At 55.1% G+C, this 16,657-nt stretch overlaps 1 protein-coding gene across 2 annotated transcripts in view; it reads right to left on the bottom strand.

The window, feature by feature from the left end:
* The window catches only part of SEC24D (SEC24 homolog D, COPII coat complex component), a 48,886-nt gene that overhangs the window by 14,417 nt on the left and 17,812 nt on the right, over positions 1-16,657 (bottom strand). For both annotated transcript variants that reach the window (XM_037129833.2, XM_037129834.2), the window contains exons 9-11: positions 6,322-6,460; positions 5,609-5,724; positions 936-1,060 (exon numbers count right to left, since the gene is read on the bottom strand). In XM_037129833.2, coding sequence (XP_036985728.2) covers positions 936-1,060; positions 5,609-5,724; positions 6,322-6,460 — 380 coding nt within the window. The remainder of the gene's footprint in view (positions 1-935; positions 1,061-5,608; positions 5,725-6,321; positions 6,461-16,657) is intronic.

Raw genomic sequence — 16,657 nt, forward strand, 5'->3', positions numbered from 1 at the left:
TAATAACACTCCTGAGCACGCACAGGCTCTCCCTAACTTGCCCGTGTCCCGAGTGCTGACCGGTTACATGAAAGCCCCAGAGGACGGAGGCCGTTCGCTCTGGCCCTGAGTAGCGGCCCCACGGACACCTCTGAGGAGGTGAGTCTTTGGACAGGAGCGTGGCGGCTCAGCCCACAGCCCCGCCCTCTGAGTGCCCTGCCCTCCAAGTGCTGTGCCCTCCGCGTGCCCTCGGCTCATCCTGCATATTGAGGTGCTGTTTGAAAGCACCTCAATGTTTTTTAAACATCCGCACTCCTTCCCCAAGCCATTCTCGGGAACATCATGACTTCAGCATCAAGGACAAACAAAACACTCCTGGAGGCCCAGGGCTGCCCGTCCACTCCGCCCCAGGACTTGGCAGCCCGGGGCTGCGTGGCACCACCCCAAGCATCTGGGCCAGGCAGAGGGGGCCCAAGCTCAGCAGATGGGGAGGCAGGTGCCGAGACTGGAGTGGCCAGTCTCCTAGGCCCTCCAGGTCCCCCAGCCTGTGTCTGAGGCACATCTCCCTGTCACGGAGAAAGGCCCGGGCCCTGCTCCCGAGTCTCTCACATGGCACTAGTTTGTTCCCCTCCGGCAGAGAGCCTGCCCACGCCAGCAGCCACTGGTTTCCACCAGAAGACCAATGCCTCTGAAAATGAACAGCACACCCCAAGCTCCTCCCAGCACGTGGGGCCCCTTACAGCTGGCGAGGGTCGTGCACGGTGTCCGCACGGCCCGTTTTACCTGCTGGGTCCTCTGGCTCGGGCAGACGGTCACCTTGACTTTCAGGGGTGGTAAGAACGGCGCTGTGTCAGGAATGGGGAGCTACTCAGGGCCTCATCGGCAGAGATACCAGGGGCCCTTTGCACCGTTTTCTGCCCGAGACCTGAGGCACGACGGCGCGGAAGGTTCCTTACTTGGGCAGCCTCTCCAGCACCGTCTTCAGCTCCTCACAGATGAGCTTCACAAGGCCGCTCTGGATGTTACTGTAGGAGACGTCGATCATGAAGATGAAGGCTGGGGGGCTGGGAGGCTTATTCTTCTGCAGGAGAGCAAAGCATAGAGCAGTTACAGAGCATGCACGCACACACACGCACCGCCAAGGTGAACCTCAAGGGGCTCCCCAGGCCACCAGACGTCTCGGTCAACGCCGGGGCCACAGGGGCTGTGGGAGCAAACCGTTTCCTAGCGCACAGTCTGGACGCCGTGCATGACGAAGGCTGTCTGCCCTCTGGGGTCTGACCTGGGCCCTGTGCAGTCAGGTGCAGGGGCCGGGGGGAGCGTGGTCCGGACCGACTGGCTCCTGACACTCTGCCTCGTAGCGGGAAGCGGCTGCAACCCTGACGAGCTGTGCCAAAACAGAGTCCCTATAATGATGGGCGCCTGTTTCAAAGCTGCAGTAAAACCGCATTAACTTCATCGTGCTATTCTCAGATCTCTTCCTTGATAAGCCTTGTCAGCCTTAGAGACAGAAAAGTACATACTGAAATATAACTGCATGCTTTAAAAGTTGTACCACACTGTTACATGCTTAGCTGCCTATTTCTAACATCTTTACGATAAAACATGGAGCAGGAGGCCTTTTCCCCACCCAGACAACAGTCACTGGGACACAAAGCAGCTGCCCCATGGACACTGGCAATTGTGGGCCCTGCCGGGCCAGCGCCCAGGCGGCCGTGGGGCGGGACCCTTCCACCAGATCTCACGACAGTGCTGGGGAAAACCGTTTGCCACAGGCCAGTGACTGCAGTGACGCACTCGGAAAGAGAAAACAGAGCCATCGCTAACTTAACTACACAATAATCAAGGAAAACACTCTACAAACTGTAGTTTAATTGTTACAATTATGAAGTGAGAGGGTAAGATCTCCAAGTCACCTCGCTGGTTCATCCTGTAAGTACTACAAGGCTAGACACAGCATTCGCTTAAGAAAAGCTCTTCATCTGAAATGAGGAAGAAGCTACAGGACTGACAAATCGTGACCCTGACCCCCAGCCACTGCCACACCTGAAACCAGGCCAAGAGCAAGAAAGAGCCCGCTGCCCCCACGTGGGCAGTTTGCTGCGGGGCGTTCCTGGTCCCACCTCGTCTAACTCAGCATAGACCGATGCTCTGGTAGGCAGAACGACAACAACCATTCCCACCCGTCACACGGAAACACCTCTGGGACCCTGGGACCCCCCGTGCACCCACCCTCACCACCACTGCCCCCAGGGCCTCTGCATCCCCTCGCACTCTCTCCTGCGCAAGGCCCCGCTCAACTGGCTCCCAATTCCTTGGCCCCCCAATAGCATTCCTCTCCCGTGTCTTTGTCAAGGACATTGCCACACAGTGAGCCCAGGGCTTGAACTCTTGGCATTGCATTTGCCTATTCCCCTCTTCCCATCGCCGAGTCCCACGGCTCTTTCCAAAGGCTCCTTTCCCATGCTCTACCCCACCCCTACTCTCCCCGACCAGGAACTCTGCCGTCTGGGGCCCAGAGACTGCAATGACCCCTCGGCCTGGCCTGGGAACCCACTGCTACGCCCCTGCGGTCCAGCCTGCTTCATTCCGCCTCACTGCACAAGTGCGGATTGAGCCCGAGCCTGGTTTCCAAGGACATCCTCATGCTCCGAGCTCTTCCAGGTCTCTCCTTCCCGACAGTGACTTGTCTCTCTCACCTGCTCCTGCTCACTGTCCAGGCCTCACATGTCCTCAGGGCCCACTGACCAGCTCCAGAGGCACCCCTCTGAGTCCTTCTCTGGTCCCCCAAACTGGGAGCCACTGCATGGCTCCTTTCCAGGGCTCTCCGACTACTCCGCGCCTGCCCCACGGACAGCCCCTGCCCGGGGCTGACGTCACAGCTCGGAGCTTTCAGCCGGGTCTCCAGGTGACCAGCACCTTGCAGCAGGCCCCTGGCCTTGCTAATTCCAGTCTCTCTCACTGCACAGAGCAGGGCCTGGGACGAGTGAGGCGTCCAAGGCAACGTCAAGGTTAAGTAAAACTCACGGGAGAAATAAAAGGCTGGTTCAGAATGAGTTTTCATTTTAGGCATCTTTATATGCAAATAAATATATTCCGTAAACTTATATGTGAAAAACTTAGTTATGTGACAGAGTGGCTTTCTCTTTTCTCCCCCTAGGGGACTTCATGGTGATTCTGTGGATCTGTGCCTACACACACACAGAGCACCAATGCAGGGTGGGGCTTTGGGGCTCGGCCACGTCACTGTCTGGACGTTCAATCCGAGTCGGTGCCCGAGCTCTCCAGGCCTCGGTCGGTCCCCCGTACAGTGCTGGCATCTGGCACCCTGGTAGAACATTTAGATACTGATGGTCCCTTCGATATCTAAAACTGGTATTAAGATAAACTAAAATGAGCTGGGGGAAATGTGATTTTGCAGTTCGTACAGTGTTAAAAACACGTGTAAATAAAATAAGATCTTCTTCATCATCCAAATCTCTAAGGCGACTCATTATTATGTTTTACATTTTCAAACTAAATTTGAAGACACAGCATCTTTTATTATGAACCTCACTTGGGGTAATAAAAGAAAGAATAAGCTTACAAAAAAACTCTTCAAAATGTACAGTTTTTACTTGGTTCCTTGCCTGCTGGTTAGAATTTCCCATCAACTGGACGTCTGGGGCACTTCCAGGTCACAGAGTCTAAGATGCTGAGACTTTTGTTCCCAGAAATTTATCTGACTCTTTGCCTGGGTCTCTACTAAGAAAAGCATAAAATCAGGATAATGTGGCTTTTTGGCAGAGAACTGGCAACTCAGAACACAGCTGGATCTACGCTCCAGTTCCAAAGACCAGTGAGCTCATTTTCCACCCCAGTTACAAGGGACTGATCACATTTAATTAGAACATTTACGTTCTGCCTAATCAGCTGCTTTCAGTCCAAAGCACAAGGAACAAAGAAGCTGTCCCAAAGTGGCTGGGACTTCAGGAGCCGTTTTTTCCCTGAAACATAATAACGTTTTTGTACCAAAGAGTTATTATGTTTCCTAAGCTATGTTCAAATGTTATATTTTACACTAATAAAGCATTAGCCTTTAGAAACTGGTTGCATGTAATATAGCAAAAAAAAAAAAAAAACCATGGAAAACACTAAAATAAATGCAAAAAGCCATATTAAGTGAAAAACGTGCATATCCGAGCACCAGAAAAGATGTTCCCTGTAACCCGCCCTCGGTGCACGGAGCGCTCCGCCCGCAGACGCCCAGGACAGAAGCCCGGCACCAGGCCGCGCAGTCTCCGGAGCGCGGTAAGGATCTGAGTCCGCGGTGGCGGCGGCGTCACGGCCACCCCTGGTGCACACGCGGGGGCTGGAATCTGAGCGATGGATGCCCGAGGAGACCCCGTCAGATCCATGAGGTGCTTTCAAGTCCTGCAGGGCACCTGCGACCGTGTGGCCGCTACTAGGACGCTGGCGAAGGGGAGCAGCCACCGCCTACGAATGAATCCGCTCCTCCGTTCCCGGCCCGATCACTGCCCGCCCTGGGCGGACTCTGCGCCCGAGGCCACCAGGGAGCTGGGGCAAGCTGCCTGTCCCCACGCGTATCAGAACCCACAGCGAGGGGAGACGAGTAATATTTACGGTCCCGGGAGGGGGGGGCAGCTGCTAAAATGGGACTGTGAGCCAAGGGCTACAAGAAAACAGATTCCTAGGCAGCGGCTGTGAGGACGTGTAACGTCATGACGTCAGAGGCAGCCTAGCGCATGCGCGCTCACAGCCGGTGAAACCTGGCCAGGCCCTGGGGGCTGCCAGACAGGGCAACCTTCCCCGGAATCACGGAGCCCATGAGGGAGGAGAGGAGGGCCCCAGCAAGCACCAGAGTTTGCCACAAATGAAGACAGAGCCGAGGAGGCAGTCTGGAGCCCGAGAGTCGGTGGCCTTAGAAGGAGACTTAACCACCGAATTTAACACTCCAGAGTCGGGTAGTGGGGGGAGCCCGTGGCTGCTGAGAGTCTCCCGGGGACTCCGAGAGCCTGGCTCACATGGTGACAGCAGAGCAAGGAGGCCCAGGGGCAATCACTGTCCTGCTGACAACGCTGGCCAAGCTTTGGCTTTACGGTGACATTTTTCTGAGCTAAGGAGAGGACTGACCAGGCAGAGGCAGCATTAAGAGCCCAGCACGTTCTAGATGGGAGGGACATGGAAGTCACATCGCTATTTTCCATTTCCAGGACTACCTGTCAAAAATGGCCACTGCAGCCCTGGCTGGTGTGGCTCAGTGGGTTGAGGCCCAGCCTGTGACCCAAAGGGTCACTGGTTCAATTCCCAGTCAGGGCTCATGCCTGGGTTGTGGGTCAGGTCCCCAGTAGGGGGTGCAGGAGAGGCAACCACACATTGATGTTTCCCTCCCTCTCTTCCTCCTTCCCTTCCCCTCTCTCTAAAAATAAATAAATAAAATCTTTCTTTAAAAATAAAATGAGCCCTGTCGTGAGTGGCTTCACTGTTTCCCCGTGTTACCAGCCCTCTCCAGAAGGCCTGGCCAAGTTGGGGGCATGTCTACACCCCTGGCCCCGCCCACAGGCTTGGTGAGCGCATGCAGAGCAGTTCCTCACGGGTGAAGGCGACTCCCTGGCCCCCGGCCACTCACCCTGCAGTAGTCCCGAGTGGCCACGTACTCGTAGGAGCCCAGAGACAGCTCCGGCTTCTCATAGTGGTCCAGCCGCCTGCCCACGTGGTCCAGGTGTTGGAAGTAGGAGGGCGGGACTGACGAGACAGAAGGGGAGAGGGGGGCTCTGTTGGCGCAGCACAGTGTGGTGGGTTCTCCACGTCCGCTCCGGGAGGAACGGGCTTAGTCTCAGGGAAACGGGTATTTCCAGGCTGGAATGTTGTGTATTCTCAACTCCCACTATTTAAAAAGCCTATCTTGGAATGAATGAGGGCTTTCTAAAAAAAAGAAAAAACCCTTCGACCTTTCTACAAGTTACAAATGACAAAGCGTCTTTACGATGTGGACACTGGAGAGATGCAGGGCGACAGTGCCAGTGTTCTGAGCTTAGCACAGCCGAAATTTGGGAAATCTGCACCCACGTTAACATCCTCCATTATAACTTAACTTTTCCTAAACGCAGATGAGCTCACATTCGAGAATAAAGGAGAGGAGTGAGGAAGGAGAAAACTCTCGCCAGTTTGTCGTCTGCAAACGCAGATGAAATGCCATTTCCCTGCAAAGAAACCACCCACCCAGCCCGGAGCTGGTCTGGAAGGCAGCCTAGGGTGGGGAGTCAGGCTGAGCTTTGGCCTCACCAGGAGCCTGAACACGTGCTCCGTGCGGAGGGAGCACGTTTCCCACAGCAGACTCACCGTCGTTCACGCAGCTGCAGAAGCCGCACTGGTACCGCCGCCCTCCCTCGATGAACTGCATGAAGGGGCACATGTACGCCTTGCACCGGTTGCATCGGACTGGTCCGGCCTCTCCGTGGTTCACCAGGTACAGGGGAGCCTACGAGAAGCAAGTCCAGTGAGCTCGCAGGCGCCAGGGGCTTCCACAAGCCGTGGACTGGCTGCCGTTGGCACACCTGGGCCAGGAGCCCTCAGCCCCGTGTGTCGCCAGGAGAGAGAAGAGGACCCCCGACAGCCTGTGAATGTGCGGCCATGTCCTGATGAACACACATGTCAGGGGATGCCTGTTACAAGTGCTCACAGACACGCATGTGTTTACATGTGGGTGGGTGTGAGTATCTACTTGAAGACAAAGCAGAAGGAACAGGCTGGTACGAATACAAGCAACACTTCCATCAAAAGCATCCTCAGCACCTTGTACCGTGACCTCGCTGCGTTTGCTCGCTGACCGCGAACACAGTGGGGGATCTGATCTGATTTGGAAAGTGCCAGGCTGCCAGGGTGCACCGTGGGAGTGCCGCATGGACTGCCCGGCCCAGCACGCCCCGTGCTTCAGAAGAATGCGCTTTGGGGAGAGCGGGCAACCACGCCCACCGTCCCGGGCAGGAGGCCATGGGTCCATTCTACTACTTTGGCCCACGACAAAACGCTTCACAGAGCCCTCCTCTCTCTGTGGCTGCTCCTGCTTTGCCAGACCCCAAAACAAACACTCCCACTGCTTCTTTCTCATCGACAAGAGTGAAGCCACTGCGCACCTTCCACTCCCTCTCCCCGGACGCCGCCTCCTCCTCCTCAACTCCTCCAGCCTCCCTGGCGGGGCCACAAAGATGCTGTGGAAACCTCCCTCAGGATCACATCTCCGGAAAAGCTTCAGACGTACAGGCTCCCGTGCACACACTAACTTTTTCTTTAAGGAGACAGAAGTCAGCAGAGCAGACTGCTCTCTGGTGTCCTCAGGCCTCAGAGCAGGGGCGGCGGGTGGCGGGGACAAGGCTAGGATAATACACGAAGGAATCAAGGGCAGAGCTTTTTATAAATTCAGAATCAGTCCCCACGGCCTCGGCCTGCCCCTCCCCAGTTCTAGCCTGGAGGAATCCAGGGGCAGATCGGACGTCCCCTTTATCTCTTCTGATATCTCTTTGGACACTGAGAGTCCAGGCACGGCCTGCGGCCCAGCGCACTGCCAGGCTGTCCGCACACTCATGTTTTTGTGTTCGCTCTCTGGAACCAGAGTGAAAGATAGGTGCCAACCGAGGTGACAGCAAAGACTGTTAAGAGCCTTTTGCATTTACGTTCTCTTGCGGGCCACAGGACAAGGGTAATGTGATGCCGTCTTGTCCAGGCGTGTCCTCTGTCCTCTCTGGGTGCCAACGCATCTGCTGCGTGGCAGCCTGTGTGACGCACACACAGCCTTCTCCCCGCTTACCTGAGTTCAACTTTAGTGCACACTGGGTCTAGCAGAAAACTACACATCATAAAAATCACCCCCCAAAGATGTTACACCATATTTTCTTCAGAAATATTTACGGATTTAATAACTTTGTGTATGAATGTGTTTAAATCTTTCCTCCTCTAATACTTTCCTGCCAGCCCCTTCTTTCCTGTTCTTCCCTGAAATGTGGGGAGGGGCAAAGTGGAGATCCGGGCTCAGCCCCTCCCCCCCCCAAGGCCCTGGGTCTGCGGGGACGGACAGGGGGCTGAGCAAAGGTGCGGGAGGGCTGCCGTGTCTGATCTCGGGCTCGACTGACCAGGGCTGGGCCAGATCTATGTCGGTATCAATTTTAATGACAGTGCTCTAATTGAATAGACCGTCTCTCTTCTTGTGCATGTACAATAACATCATGGTCAATTTGGGACCACAGGCCAGAATGTAATTCACCGAGAAATGGGTTCAGTGTGACAATGGAATGTGTGATTTAAAACCGAACGAGAACAGGACGCTTTTGGCTATTTTTCCATGTGAGAGAGAAGACTGGCTGTGTCAGGCAGCAGCTGCCGGGACTACTAAGGCCCCGGATAAGGTTTCCCAAGTCCGCCTGCCACTCTGCCCCGCAGCCTCCCCATGCGGAGACCGGAACCCAGCCCGCAGGCAAAGCCGCAACCAGAGGCAGTGAGCAGGTGCAGAGAAGAGCTAGGGAAAGGGCAGCAGCACAGTCTCTTTAGCTTGGAGCGCCAGGAGAAAAGAGACGGGATTTCCAGAGCAAAATGACATTCAGTGCCACGGGGCACGGCCCACACAGACCCCACATGGAGGCGAGTTACCAAGTGTGTAGCCCCTGCATTTTCGTTTGGGCAACAACAGACCTCACAAAAGTCTGAACGCACAAGTGTCTCCACCAAGTCTGCATTTCAGACAAGTGATAAGTAACTAAGGCAGCTCAAGATTTGACGCTGGAACACACACCCACGAGGGGGCGCTGTGCAGCTACAAATCAAAACCACCCATCTCCCCAGGGGTGACAGGCGCAGGATAATCGCAAAGTTCATTTTGTGTGACTCTGACAGCATTTCGTTAAGAGCTATTTAGAACTTAGGCCTTCTATTGCCATCACAAAATTAAGAAACCTATGTTTTTCAGGAAAAAAACTCAATCATGGTTAAAAAATAGTCTGGGTAAAACAAAATGAGATTAAACAACATGAAATACAGGTTGTCTTAAGGATAAATTGTATAGAAATTACAGGATGTGGCAAATTTACTCAAGACAAATAATAGCCAAGAAAGTTAAGTTTCTAGCCCTCTGCCGCTTTCCCCCCACTGTCTGTAGGGGGCGCAGTCCTCGTCTGGGGAGAGGTGGCCCCACAGGGCAGCAGGTGACCCCCAAGCACCCTGTCGACTAAGTCTGCATTTCCACTGTGCACTTCGCTTGCCTTCCCCTCCTCTCTCGCCTGCTCCAGCAGCGGTCTCCAGGACAGCCGCGCCCACCCTGGTCCCCATCCACCCAGTGTCCTGTGTGCTGGGTCCCGAAGGGCAGGCGGTCTCTCTCGGGAGGGAAGCGTTCGCGCCGCCTGGCCCGTAAATCGGATCAGACAGCAGCAAGGAGCCCAGCGAAGCCGGCCCTGGCCCTGCAGTGGCGGGTCCTACTCCCCCAGGGCTGCTGTCCAGCAGAGGCGGCACCTGGGCCAGATCTTCGTTGGCCCTGGCCAGCAGCCCCCCCACAGATCAGCCCCCGGGGCGGGCCAAAGAGGGGCCTGGATTAATCGGGGACACCCACACAAGCCTGGCCACCCTGAAAAGCGGGAACGATCTGACTGCGAGGCACGTGGCAGACGAGCCGCCGGCTGCCAGGGGACGAGGCCCAGGAGCCCAAGGGAAGGGAGAGTCGGCTCCGCAGAAAGGCGAGGGGCGTGGGGGGCACGTGTCCACTCTCAGCTTTCCCTTGGCGACCTCCACCCGCCTGCTGGGCCGTGAGGGGGAGGCCACTGGCTCGCACAGCACACGCAGCTTCTGCCCGGCGGGACGGCCTTGCCCGACCCTTTGAAACGACAGGTGCGGCCTGGAGGGGCCTCTTCCCGATGCCTTCGGAAGTCGCGCTCCGCCCTCTAGAAGGACACAGGCCGGGCCATCAAACCCTCGGCACCAGGGTCCACTCTAAGAACACACGGACACTTCTCAAGGAGGTCTGGGGTTGGCCGCTACTAACTGAAACTGTGTGTTTTCCTATGTCCGGGAAATGAACTTCTTGCTGCTTTGTGTGTCTGTGGAACTTGAGAGGTGATGTCCCATTTCTCTCTCTTCACCTCGCTGTCAGCCTCTTGATTCTGGTAACTGTATCTAGTTGACACGGCTCCTTTCAGGAGAGAGGCGGGCGGTGATCGAGCCCACATTTCTGCTTACAGAGAGCCAGACCGTTTCAGTCCGGGAGGAGGAGGGGCAAGGTGACCGGGCCCCCGGGGAGTGGGGGTGGCGTCCCAGAGCCCTGCTAGCCAGGCAGGGCGGGCGGGCCCGATGGGCCAGGGCCCTGTCTCTCTCTCTCCTCAAATCAGTGGCTCACTGCCCAGTAACAGCAAAGGCAGGACGGTTCAAAGACCTCACTTCACTGAACTAAAATGACGTCTTTGGGGAAAATGCTCCATCTGACAATGTCCCGAAATCTTATTACAGGTTAGTCATTTCTAACATGTATTTTACAAACACCATGAGGGGTTTTTAGAATTTGTTTGTTGCATCATCTCCTGTATTTTATTCAATTCATAAAACTTTAAAAAATGAACTCAGAAGATGTTTAAGTATTAGTTTCACTTGCCAACGAAATCTCTAACCACAAATACTCGCTCCCAAACAGCACGGGCAGGCCTCAGGCTCAGCGCTGACCCCCACAGGTATTTCTGGGATGAGTGACAGGAAGAGGAAGAGGAAGAGGGAGGAAAGAAGGGAGACCCTGAAATCGGGAAGTCGGGAGGAAACATGAAGGAAGGAGGGAGGAAAGGACAGAGGCACGTTCCCACGGGAGGCTGTCGGCCAGTTCTTCTGTCACCGAGGGTAGGTCTGGGTGCAACCAGCCCTGATATGCCAAGTTCACCCCGAACGTGTACAAACAACTGCAGCGGACCCTCCCCTGGGAATGCTCCGGAGGTGCGTTGCGGCAAACCCAGCTGGGGCCCTCCACCGTGGGAGGGAAGGTCGGGACCCTCAGCTCCCAGTGTGGGGGGCGGGGCAGGGCCGGGGATGCCGCCACCCCATCGGCAGTCCTGAGGGACGCCCCAGCTTATGAAATGATCAACAAATGAGTCACGAGCCAAGGCCGGCGTGCCGGGGCTGGGCCGCTCCCTGGAGGCTCCGCAGTTTCGGGCACGCGCACAACGAGAGCCTCTGGGGCGCCCTGGCAGAGAGCACGCCCCCGCTGGGTGGCTGCAGGAGGGGCGCGGAGGGTTCGTGGGCAGGTCTCGGCACCTGCGGAGTGAGCTGTACGTGTCTGTGGGTTAAGTCCTTGTTGGAAAGCGACGGAACACACGCACTGACAGTCCTTGTAGAAAGGACACTGCTTACGAACTGTCACGCCACGCAGCCGCCACGCAGCAAGATGTGGTCACCAGGGCGAGGGCGTGGGGGACAAGCTCGAAGACTCCCGAGTCTGGGTGTGACTGCTCGGTGACGAAACTGATTCTGTAAATAAGTGTGACAGAGAAGCCACATCACCATCTCCCTGTCCAGAGCAGGCACTGAGGCTGTTTGTACCACTGGGTTCCAGAGTCGGGGGCGGAGCCCCACAGGGCCCCGCCTCCCACAGGCCAACCAGGAAGCCGCAGCTGGGTCACCGCCCCAGGGTGGGGCAGGGGCACCCAGCACTGGCCGGCCTCTCCAGGAAATGCAGAAAGCCATCTTTTGTGACTTAATTTGATTTGGGAAAATAGCCAAAAGCCATTTGGAGGAGAGACTTGAAAATAGGGTTTTAAAAAGTTGAGGAAAAAAATTTAATTTAGAAAAAAATGTGTGACAGACTCAAAAGCACCTGGAGAAATTATATACGAATATATGTCAATAATCAGCGAGAAAAAAAAGAAAGATGACTTCTTAATTTATCAAAAAATAAAAATTGACACATATGAGCTATTATACATTTTCTTCCTCTTCCTTTAAGAAAAGGGAAATGAAAACACAATTTTATGTCTGAAGTAATCAGATCTGAGTTTTTCAGAAACTTTTTAAGCCCCCAGGACAAAAGAGAATGAAGGCTCGTTCCTGCGTCTGGGTCTCTGAGGGACTCCGGCTGGCCAACGAGACAGAGCGACTGGGGGTGGGGGGGTGACAGGTGGGACTGCGGTGGACGAGCCCCGGTGCCCACGTGCCCTGAGTCTGTGGCAACGCCTCCCCTGCTCCCCTGGACTCGCAGCAACACTGTTCCAGAAAGCCCGTGACTACTTACTCTCTGAGAGACCTTGACCTTTTGTACATGTAGGTCCCCCACGTCTTCCCGCTTCCTCCCTCAGAGCACGCACACAGCTTTACACCCCCAGTGTGGGGTGTGGGGAGAAACGCACGTTGGAGGGGGGAACAAAAGTGAAACCCGGGCCACATGTGTACAGAGTCTGACTGGTCAGGAATCTCCCGAGCAACTGCCACCCTGGTCGGCACGGCTGTTTGTCTGGCAGAGTCCCCAGATGGCCATTTTTCATAAGCACACGTGTGTAGGAAATGAAAATATTTTCTTTGACATACAAGAGGGAGATCCAAACAAATGTCAGGTGCTGCACAGAGGACTCGGCAGTGCAGGCCCAGCTACAGAGGGGCCAGGACGGCAGCCGGACCCACCCAGGGTCGAACATGGCGTCCGCACAGAACGGACGCTCAATAAATGTTCGCACACAGACCCCTATGGTGAGAATCTCATCGAGTTACTGGTCCTCGAAATTCCAGTTTACTTCCAGATATAAATGGTATTATGCAGTGAAAGTATAACATGTTTATCGAGCCCCAAAATGGTCCAGGAACTCCTTTAGGCCTTGGGGCTGCAACCGATGTCCCCACCCTCACGGAGCCCGGGGGGAGAAGGAAGACGCGACCAAGCAAACACAATGCTGCCGACTGCGACACATGGCATCGGGGAGCTACAGGGGGTCACGTGGGGCGTCCGGCCAAGCCCCCCTGAGACCGTGACTCTGGCCTGCAATCTGAAGGCCGAACAGCAGGTAACCAGGTGAAAGAGGTGAGCGGTGTGCGGAGGCCTCAGGAGAAACCATTCCAGCCAATGCCCGTGAAGACCTTCCGAAAACACAAAAGCTACACAACGTTTCCATAGTGGTGGGCACTTCTCCGAACAACAAAAACAGGAACCAGTGACATAGCACCAAAGCACAGACGCCTCATCTCTTTTTTAAAAGGTGAATGAGTGGCTAGTTCTTTCCACTCACATACACGCATCCACCGCGGCGCCTACCTCAGCTGCCTGCCCCGCGTACAAGTCCCACAGCTGCCCGCGTCACCGAGAGAGTCCTTCAGCAGCCCACTGAACATACACACTCCGGGCAAATTCTCTCCTGTGCCCGCAGCAGACACTCGAAGTCAACGACTGCTGGGCTAAATCAAGACGCCCACGGAGGACTTTAACCTGTGCAGCCCACGGTCACGAGAATGGCGAAGACGATGGCGAGGGCAGCCATCGGGTCAATGCAGCGTGGTGACGTTTCATTCCTGTTTCTGCGTGTAGGGCAACGACTGAGATTTACACGAAGAAACTTGTGGCTGGGAAAGGAGGCTCAGTGCATGGAGCTCCCGAGCTGTAACTCAGCACAGATGCCACTGACCTCTGCCCTGATGGATGGGATGGCCCCCCGCATCTGCCTGCAGTTGGCACGGTTCCAAAAGGGGATGACACTGGCCTCCAGCTGCTGGACTTCGTCATGGCGCCTCCGCAGCACATTCAAACAGTGACCAAAAGCCTCATGGGATGCGGTTCCCTTTCAGGGCAACTTCACACAGGGAAGTCTTTTAAATGCAACACTCGTAGTTCTACTTCTATATAAGTATATATGCATTGTATTTCTCCAAGCTTTTATGTTAGTACTTTTAAAAATACTGCATTAAAGCAGACAATTTAAGATTATAATGCACATATTAAAAAACAAATTCAGGCTCTCGAAGCTTTAATTTAAAAATAGTTTAATCGTCAGCCTTCAAGTTCTTTAAAGGACAAGATGTTACGCAGCAATCAGTTTCGTTTCAGAGCAAACTGGTCACTGAGGCTCAATTGGAACTTCATGTGAAAAATGCACTGTCTCGCTGTCTCCCCTGTGCCCCTTGAGGGAACCGCACCCCTGAGGTTCCTCCTGTGACCAGTGTCCCATGAACAGAGTGCTGGGCTGCACATCGACTGCGCGTAGGACCTGTGGTCAGCGCTTGGTCGCGCACGTGGAGGGCCCGGTGCAGAGAGAAGAGCCAGGCAGACCTCAGGCTCGATTACTTCCAGGGGACGCACGTCAGAGCCGGGATGTTCCCTCTTGGCCACGGCGGCCCGAGGTCATGGTCCAGGCACCATGAGGACCTGGCCAGAGGCCTTTCCTGACCCCCAACAAGGGTTCCACCTTTTGGTTACTATCATGCTTTGGAGAAAGTAGTTGATTTTTATCGTTTTCTGAAATATCTGTATAGGATCAAAACTCCGTCCTTGTTTGGCTGTTCTGCTCGTTACGGTGAAATGGGGCCCCTCTCACTAGTGTGAGGCAGAACCTCTGAGCTCCAAGAGGGCTGTTTTCTCTGTCCACAGAGCCAGGGCAGTGAACGAGGTTGCGAGCCTGCAGTCCTTTAGAAGAATGAGACAAAACAGCCAAACGGAAAACGCCCTTTACGCCATGAACGACTGTTTATGCACAGACCCCACCACTGCCGAGGAAGCTGACAATCCAAACTTCCTGCACCAGAGAGATCAGCTCAGAGACTCAAATGACCTAGAAATCACCCGAGCTCTGTGTTTGGTCTCTCTTTGCCCACTCAGTGGCTGCCTGACCCTGGCGAGCGAGGGCACTCACTCCACCAACCTCTGTCTATGCCGGCCCAGCCCCCACCCAAGTCCAAAGGCCCTGGGCCTTCAGGGGGCTGTGCAGCAGCCTGAAGTCAAAGCCACTGAGCAAAGAGGCTACGACGGACCCCTGGAGACGGCCACAGACTTGCAGGAGCCTGAGGTCCACTTAGGCAGGACAAAGGAAGGCTGCGTCATGGGCCAAGCAGATCAAAGCCGAGCGTGCTCCCGCACGGCCTCCCAGAGACAGAACCTGGATGGGGCTGTTGCTGCCAGCTGCCTTCCTCCCTGCAAAACCTGCAACGCCTGTGGCACCCGCTGCCCTCACCCCAAGAAGAGGGTGAGTGACACAGGAGGACATGGCCATGCGGCAGGGCCGTGCGCCTGACACCTTGAACAGTGGTGTGGACTTGGCCAGAACTTGGCCAAAGAGTCACGGGCTGACCTGTGCTGGGCCCCCCGACACAGGGGTCGAGCTAGGTCAGCCCTCCCACAGCCTCACTCTGTGCTCCCCCTGCCTGTCAGTCCCCATGGCCCTTCCCTGCTCTTTCTGAGAACTTGGTCCTCACAGCCACTGACCCTATAGAAAGAAAAAGGACTTGCATAGCATTTCACAAGGGCAGCAGGTGTCTTTGTTCTGCAAGTCGTAAGGCAGTAACTTCCCTAACCCTCAGCTCCCCAGACAGGCTGCCCCTGCGCTTGCAGACTTCCCGACATCCCAGAAGGCAAGTCTGTCTCCTGTGCCCGCCCCTGAGTTCTGTTTGTTCCTGCAGAGAGTGCGCCAGGGGTTGTAGACCCACTGACACGTGAAGTCTCAGGTGAGAGTTTACCTGTCCTGAACTGACTCAACACGGAAGGAGACGACTTTGGCTCTGAGGTCTAGTCTTAATCTACAAATACGTGCCCGGACATTCCCAAGTCTAGTCACAGAGGGTTAAAGCTTCTGCCGCCTGGTTTGTAGGTGGTATTACCTAAGTTCAGGTATGATGAGATGTGTGCAAGTGTCCAACATGTAAGGGTTTCCTGTTTTAAAGACAATGTGAAGCTAAATTAAGAATAGTCCTCAGTGCTCTGCACCGGAAACCTACGCCATTTCCACCTCAGACCTGGAAACACAGCATCAGAAACAAAACCGCACTTAGGACGAAGGTGCTGACGTGCTGGGCAACTGCGTACACCAAGTGTTTCGCAAACAGCTATGAGGCACGTAAACACAGGCAAAAGGTTAAAATTTAAGGTCAGGAACGTGACACACTTGCACACGGATACACGGACCCGAGAGCGTGGGTCTCAAAGCGAAGCTCCGGGGCAGCTCTCGGGCTGGCGGCCGCCCATTCTCAGGGGCCAGCGCTGCTGTGAGGACGGGCTGAGCAAGGCTCTGTGGGACAACAGAGGGGACGCACTGGACGCATCCTTCTGCTGATGCCGCACGAGGGGCTCTTTCAGGGCCTGTCTTTCTAAACTGCAGTGATGATGGCAACATTAGTGGGATGAGAAATAAAGTACTGAAAGTTTACTACCCATGAAAACGAGCCAGTCACTTATGGTCGAGGAGAACAAACCGAAATGCTGCTGGGACTGTAAACGGTGCGGCCTGCCACGTCCAACGCTGACCATGTCGTCTGGCAAAGTCACGGCGTGGGGACTGCGCCTTCACAGAAGCGTGTTCCGGCCAGGCGGACGTGGCATAAGTGGATATATGGTGTTGATTCTGTTCGTGCTGACTCCTGGTGTTCTGACATTTACTTTTCTGATAATTTGGAATCTCCTAAAAATGATGGCCATTCTCAGAGCTGATCAGCAACTAGGTCAGACTGAGAACAATGCTACCTTGGCCTTTCC

Source organism: Artibeus jamaicensis, unplaced genomic scaffold (assembly GCF_021234435.1).
Source record: "Artibeus jamaicensis isolate MK-2021 breed Jamaican fruit bat unplaced genomic scaffold, CSHL_Jam_final scaffold_537, whole genome shotgun sequence".
Classification (NCBI taxonomy): Eukaryota; Metazoa; Chordata; class Mammalia; order Chiroptera; family Phyllostomidae; genus Artibeus; species Artibeus jamaicensis.